Here is a 6,779-nt window from a genome sequence, read left to right on the forward strand (position 1 = left end):
GAGCATTTGCACACTGTCCTCACCATTCTGCGACAAAATCAACTTTACGCCAAGTTGTCCAAGTGCTCCTTCGCCCAACCCAGCATCGAGTATCTTGGCCATGTCATTTCCAAAGAAGGGGTGGCGACTGACAAGAGCAAAACCAGTGCAATGTGCGGATGGCCGGTTCCAACCACTGCCACAGAGCTCCGGGGATTTCTCAGCCTGACCGGCTACTACCGCAAGTTTGTCCGGAACTACGGTATCCTCGCTAAGCCTCTGACTGAACTGCTCACCAAGAAAGGGTTCACCTGGTCAGATCAAGCTCAAGCGGCATTTGACAACCTCGAGCAAGCTATGGTCAACACCCCGGTGCTGGCACTTCCTGATTTCAAACGCCCATTTTCCATCGAAACGGACGCATGTGACACAAGCATAGGTGCAGTACTCGTCCAAGATGGCCACCCGGTTGCGTACTTAAGCAAAGCATTGGTAGTGCACAATCAACGCCGCTCCATCTATGAGAAGGAGTTCCTCGCGGTGATCATGGCAATTGACAAGTGGCGCGCCTACCTGCAGCGCGCCCCCTTTGAAATCGTCACGGATCACAAGAGTCTTTGCAGTCTAGGGAATCAGCAATTGGACACGGAACTACAACGCAAGGCGATGTCCAAATTGGTGGGGCTCCAGTTCTCTTTCAAGTACCGGCGTGGCATCGACAACGGGGCTGCCGACGCTCTCTCCCCCGTCGGGCATCTGCTCGCCATCGACGCCCTCTCGGTGTGTCAACCACAGTAGCTACAGGAGGTAGCCAACTCCTACGAGACGGACGCAGACGCCCAGGACCTTCTCCAACCTGGCAATCTGCAGCCCAGACGAACAAGGTTACGAGCTCCGCCAAGGCGTGATTCGCTTGCAGAACAGGCTCTGGATTGGTGGCAACACAGCCCTCCAGACCAAGCTAATCAACGCGTTCCACGCCAGCGCCATTGGGGGACATTCCGGCGTCACAGCCACTTATCAATGACTCAAGAAACACTTCGCATGGGGCGGCCTCAAGCAGGCCGTGGAGGATTTTGTACACCAGTGTGCAATCTGCCAACACGCCAAACATGAGCACATCAAGTCTCCCGGGCTCCTGCAACCCCTCCCCATCCCAACCGAGCCATGGCGCGACCTCACAATGGACTTCAACGAAGGATTGCCAACATCGGAGAGATACGAGGTGACCATGGTCGTCGTCGACCGATTCACCAAGTACGCGCACTTCGTGCCACTGCGGCACCCGTGCACGGCGGCGACGGTGGCACGCGCGTTCTGGGAGAACATCATCAAGCTGCACGGCGTGCCTCACTCCATCGTCTCCGATCGCGACCGCATCTTCACCAGTAGCATGTGGCGCACCCTCCTCGAAGTAGCCGGCACCAAGCTCAGTTACTCAACGGCATACCATCTGCAGACGGACGTCCAAAGTGAGCGTGTCAACTAGTGCCTCGAGATGTACTTGCGTTGCGCCGTCCACGATCACCCCAATCAATGGCGCAAGCGGTTGCCTGCAGTGGAGTTCTGGTACAACACCACCCACCATTCTTTGCTGACCACATCTCCGTTCCAGGCACTCTACGGCAAGGAACGAAACCTGTGGGGCCTTCCAACATTTGCTGACAACCTGCCACCAGATGCAAGCACAGAGCTGGACTGGGCAAAGCATAATGGATGGCCGCGTGATCAACTAGCACGCGCTCAGAATAGATGCAAACAAAAGGCGGACAAAAATTGAACGAGTGCACGTTCGAAGCAGGTGATTCTGTTCTGCTCAAGCTCCAGCCATACACACAGTCATCGGTGGCAAGCCGCCCATGCCCCAAGTTAGCCTACAAGTTCTTTGGGCCATTCACGATTCTCCAGCGCATTGGAAAGCTGGCGTACAAGCTACAACTGCCGGAGGACAGCCTCATTCATCCAGTGTTCCATGTATCACAGCTCAAGCCCTATACTCCAGACTACACTCCAGTGTTCTCCGAGCTTCCGCGGGCACCAGACCTCACAGCGGCGTCCCTCCAACCGATCACCATCCTCGACCGTCGCATGGTCAAGAAAAGGGCAGAATGCAATAGTGCAAGTGAAGGTACAATGGTCATCTCTCTCGGCGGACATGGCAACCTGGGAAGATTACTCCGTCTTGAAGCATCGCTACCCCAAGGCCCCGTGCTGGGATGAAGACGCTTCCGCTCAAGGGGAGGCAACTGTCACACCTGATACTGCTGTATCGGTGGACTTGTGTGGGTGAGAGTAGAGAAAGGGTGTTGTACTGCCAGTGGGCCACGGGTGACAGTGAGTGAGTGGGCGTGCGTGCCTGAGGGCAGTGTAAACGGGTGTACTTAATCGACCTCCCTCTTCTGTCGAGGGTATGAAATGAGAAAAGTCTAATCTGCACTCATCCCCTTTCTCTGCCTCTCACCTACCCTTCTCCTACCTCACCTCCGATCCCCTTTCCTCACCCCAATTTCCCTTCCCTGTGCGGCCGATTTGGGCCTCTCCAGCTTCGGTCGTCACATAGGTCAAATAATTGAGGAAGATAAATATACAAAGTAAGTTCTACTTCCTCCATCCCATAATATAAGAGTGTTTCTGACACTACACCAAGGGAGTACAAGATATGCGCTTTAGAAAATAATAAGTTTGGGAAAAGGTTCGCGGAGATAGCTTGAGAATACAGCTGAGTACTAGCAAACTAACATTAGCATGCGCATCATAGTTAATGGATGATACCTAGTACTCGTAGGAGTACTACTAGACGGTTGCAACTATCAAAACACACACTATAGGCAGATAGTTCAAAAGCACCATTGGCTTGTTTGCACATCAGAAGCCCTCCTGCAGGGATACACACAAACTCTTCAAGATCTAAAACCCCAAGACAGTGACTTGGACTACCGAACATGGCACAGCTACCTAGTTGCATCTGTCACAGCTCCCAGTAGTATCTGGGATCATCCTTGGAGTAGGTCGATCACGTTGCGCAAGAGAGGTGTGTCATCTCAGTAGTCATCCCAGGGGAGCAGGGAGTACTCGCAGTAGCAATCGCAGTAGTATTCGCAATAGTACTCGCCGCAGCCATGACAATAGCACTGGTCGCAGCCATCGCTGTCCATCGCTGCCTCGTTGTGCGGAGAGCAAGCATAGAGATCAGATTGCTCTATCACTTCACCTTCGTTCTCCTCGATGGTATGGAGATCTGGGCACTGAGCGTGAGGCGGAGACCCCACCACTCCTGGCAGCCGGGCATGCCTGATATTGGCACAGCGAGCTCGGAATTCATCGTCAACTTCAAGGTTGTCGCATTCTCTAAGGTCGAGGAATTCGAGGTGGGGGCAGCCTTCAAGAATGGCGTACACCCCCTTTTCAGTCAGGCCGTAGCCTGCCATCTGAAGGAGCTGCAACTCCTGCAAGCTCTCTGCTATGGCGAAGGCCTCCTCGTTCTGTCTCGCCTCCCAGGCCTCATAAAGCTCCTCCTCTTCCTCCTCGTCGACCCAAGGCAAACGGACTCTTAAACGTTTCAGCTCTGGGCGAGCAGCACCGATCCGCTTGAAAAATGGCCACGACAGCTTCTGACCAGAGTACTCTATCTCTTCTAGCATTGGACATCTAGCCGCAAGCTTAGTTACTCCGTCGTCCCAAAAGTATTGGGAGGCAATGAGCCGAATGCTCTTCAATGAGTTGCATCTGCAGAGAGAACAGAGAAGTATAAAAATAGACAGGATATCACATGAACAGAGCAAAATCAGACAAGTACGATAAGACTGTATTACAAGTTTAAACAGTAAGTGTATTTTCTCTTTAAAGCAAAGTGGTTGGACACATGTACCATATGATAAATATCAAATAAACGACCTGTCCCATGTGCTGCTGGAACGTAAATATCTAATTTGGCAATAAACGACCTGTCCTAAAATATCACATAACAATGTACCGTAAATATCTAATAAGGGCAATGGGCATCTCCAACACTATTCATCAAACGGACGCCCCCAAATGTACAGCGGTGCTGCACGATCTGCATGTTCTGCTGTAACTCGGTGTCCGTCGCCACCGCTAGGGCGGGCAGCAGCGTCTTCTCCTCCTCGGAGTCCTCCGTCTCGATCTTTGCCCCATCAATGTCGTTGACCAGCTTCTCCTTCATGGTGGATGCAGCGGTCAACGAAGACGGACTGGCAAAAGGGGGTGACATCGTGAATTGGATCTGGAGCTCCCCCCGGATCCAGAGTCCTGGAGTGCCGGAGGCTGGTCCGAGCGGTAGCCGTCGACGGCCACCATGCCCGGCTGCGCTCCTTCTCCTTGGTTTTCATGCCCGGCGGCCAGTGATGGAGGTGTGGTATGCACGGCTTTGGGAGGGGAAGATGAGTGGGTGAGAGGATAGGGTTGGGGGAAAGGCCGATCGGTTTTAAGAGCGGGAGAAAGGCTTCTCGGGCGGCGTGTTGGCGTGAATGCGGGTAGGCCACGAGCCGCTGAGAGCGGCATCAATGCTGAGGGTTCTAGAGGAGTGGTTTTAGGGTGTATTCAGGTTGTCGAATGCCCACGTCCGGACACCCCCAGAACGCCCCTGATTTGTGGCTGCTGTAGGGATTTCGGACGTCCGGACAAGCCCAATTTGGTGAGCGGCGCTGGAGGCCTGAAAGTGTCCGGACCATCTTGTCCGGACATTTGCGGGCAACTTGCGGATTAGCGTTGAAGATGACCTACCAGTCTCAGTATCTCGAGCCAACTATTTTGGCTCTAATTGACCTGACCTAAATATGTCTGCCTAATTGTAGAGACAAATATAACCGTATAGATGTGCAATTTTGTTTTAGTTTGCAAACCACTGAGCTAATGCAATTGGAGTGTCCTTTGAACACCTTGAAGATAACACAATTAGACATGTGTCACAATAATACATCATAAAAAGCATAAAACGCATTGACCTGATTTGATATCAGTTTATTTCCTAAATTAAATTCACATCTTGCGACCAACTTATTAATCTGTTAGGTGGAGGTAAATACCGCAAACAGTGTGTCAGTGCTAAAAAGCTGCTAAGTTTGACACATACAGAGCAAGAGACCAAGTGCTGAAATTCAAGAATGCAAAGAACAATACCTGCTTGCAATGTAATTCAGGAGTTCGCTAGTGACAAACTTCTGAGCCCAGAACGATTCCATCCGTCCCTCGGAGCGATCTATAGCCACCTTTGCCATTTCACACAAGACATTTTCTGCCTTTGAGAAAACCACCTTGTGGCGCGTCATGTCCACGAAACGCCACAACTCGGGGGACTTGGCTGTTATGCGCCATGAGCGACACACAAGTTCCGCGTGCATCAGAATCTCAATGGTCCCAAGCTTCATGAAGATTGCAGAAAGCGCATCGAGTGGGAGCTCAGACCAATCCCTGACATCGGACACGGGCAAGGGGTTTGGCTCCACCACCTCCATTGTGCAAGGGAGCTCCTAAGAAATGAGGTGCATCATGGGGATAACAAGGATGCCCAAATTCAGCAAGAGCTTGAAATTTGCACGATGAGAAAGCTTTAACAAAAGACAGACGAAGGTTTATGCGATGCAGGAGTGGTTATTTAAGCTTTGCAATCGATGATAAGCCAATCAGACCAAGTTAGCAAATCAATCCATTCCCCCCTTACCACCTCAGAATCCACCGAATTACGTACGATTTACCCAAACATCCATCAAACTAGTATACGCACCGATCTGTTCTTGTGCGGGTGGGCCTGAAACCCCTGCTTCGCCATCTCGGGCAGCAGGTCGTTGCCGGCCGTGGCCTCCCGCCTCGCCCTCTTGCATCTGTCGCTCTCGCCGCTCTCCATGCAAAGCACCGACGCGTCACCCGCCAAAAACAAAGGCCGTTCAAGCCAAGCAGAGATCCAAGAGCGGCTGATATCGGCGACGGGCAGAAACACGTCCCGCTCCTCCCCGATGCCGCCGGCCGTGGGGCTGCCGCTAACGCGGCTCCCGCCGCCGCCGGAGGGGCTCGCCGATGGGTCGGCCATGCGGTCCCGCGCGGCCGCGCCAGCCAAACCGAAACACTAATCAATCAGATCGGGGAACCCACCGTCTCGCCCCCACCAAAGCCAAACCGCGAACCCTTTTCTCAAAAAAGAAAAAAAAATCCCCAGAACCCTTTGGTCCCTTCGAACGAGAAAACGAGCGTACATTTGGAAGGAGAGGGGAAATATCTAGTACTCCCAAGGGGTGCTCCCCATGCTCCAACTTAAAATAACTCAATTTAAAATGTTTTAAAAAATTGTGGAAAAAATATGCATGATTACAAGGAATGTGACTATAACTCCTAAAAATTTCAAGTCCAAATTTTAAATGCACATTGAGAAACAAAAATGTGAAACCTAGCATGAATAGTATCATAAAAGACAAAAGCAACATTTGACACTATTCATATCTGAATTTGTCTTTTTTATTTCTCAATGTACATTTCAAGTTTGGACCTGAAATTTTTAGGGGGTGTAGTCATAATCCTTTTGAACATTCACAAAATTTTTTCAAAAAATTTGAGACATTTAAAATTGATGTTTTAAACTTGGAGCATAGGGAGCACCCCGAGTATGGTAACACCTGAGATATCGGCGTTTGCCCGAGGGCAAGGTGGCGAAGGAAGCGGAGGCGGCGACGCACAGGTGGCGAACAACGATGAGGAATGACCAGCCATCGTTTCCCTGGAGGCTTCCATCGAGCGAACAATTGGGATGGAGCGCTAAGAAAGAGAAAGCGTTATCGCTATACGAAATG

The 6,779-nt window shown here is 51.4% G+C and overlaps 1 protein-coding gene across 1 annotated transcript; it reads right to left on the bottom strand.

Moving 5' to 3' along the window:
• Positions 1-2,680: 2,680 nt before the first annotated feature.
• Positions 2,681-6,025, bottom strand: LOC119272604 (F-box protein SKIP19-like). Its single transcript, XM_037554063.1, has 3 exons — positions 5,723-6,025; positions 5,119-5,468; positions 2,681-3,705 (listed from the first exon to the last, which is right to left on the bottom strand). Exons 1-3 carry the CDS (start codon positions 6,023-6,025, stop codon positions 3,021-3,023), a joined length of 1,338 nt encoding a protein of 445 aa, XP_037409960.1. The 3' UTR covers positions 2,681-3,020.
• Positions 6,026-6,779: the final 754 nt, after the last annotated feature.

The sequence above is a fragment of the Triticum dicoccoides genome, chromosome 3A, assembly GCF_002162155.2.
Source record: "Triticum dicoccoides isolate Atlit2015 ecotype Zavitan chromosome 3A, WEW_v2.0, whole genome shotgun sequence".
Classification (NCBI taxonomy): domain Eukaryota; kingdom Viridiplantae; phylum Streptophyta; class Magnoliopsida; order Poales; family Poaceae; genus Triticum; species Triticum dicoccoides.

What these genes read in the sequence shown, in the direction of transcription:
- LOC119272604 (XM_037554063.1), bottom strand. Translation starts at nt 6,025, where the DNA reads ATGGCCGACCCATCGGCGAGCCCCTCCGGCGGCGGCGGGAGCCGCGTT. An exon ending in ACCCGCACAAGAACAGATCG is followed by an intron (nt 5,469 to 5,722) that starts GTGCGTATACTA and finishes CTCATTTCTTAG; the next exon opens with GAGCTCCCTTGCACAATGGA. An exon ending in CTGAATTACATTGCAAGCAG is followed by an intron (nt 3,706 to 5,118) that starts GTATTGTTCTTT and finishes TTCTCTCTGCAG; the next exon opens with ATGCAACTCATTGAAGAGCA.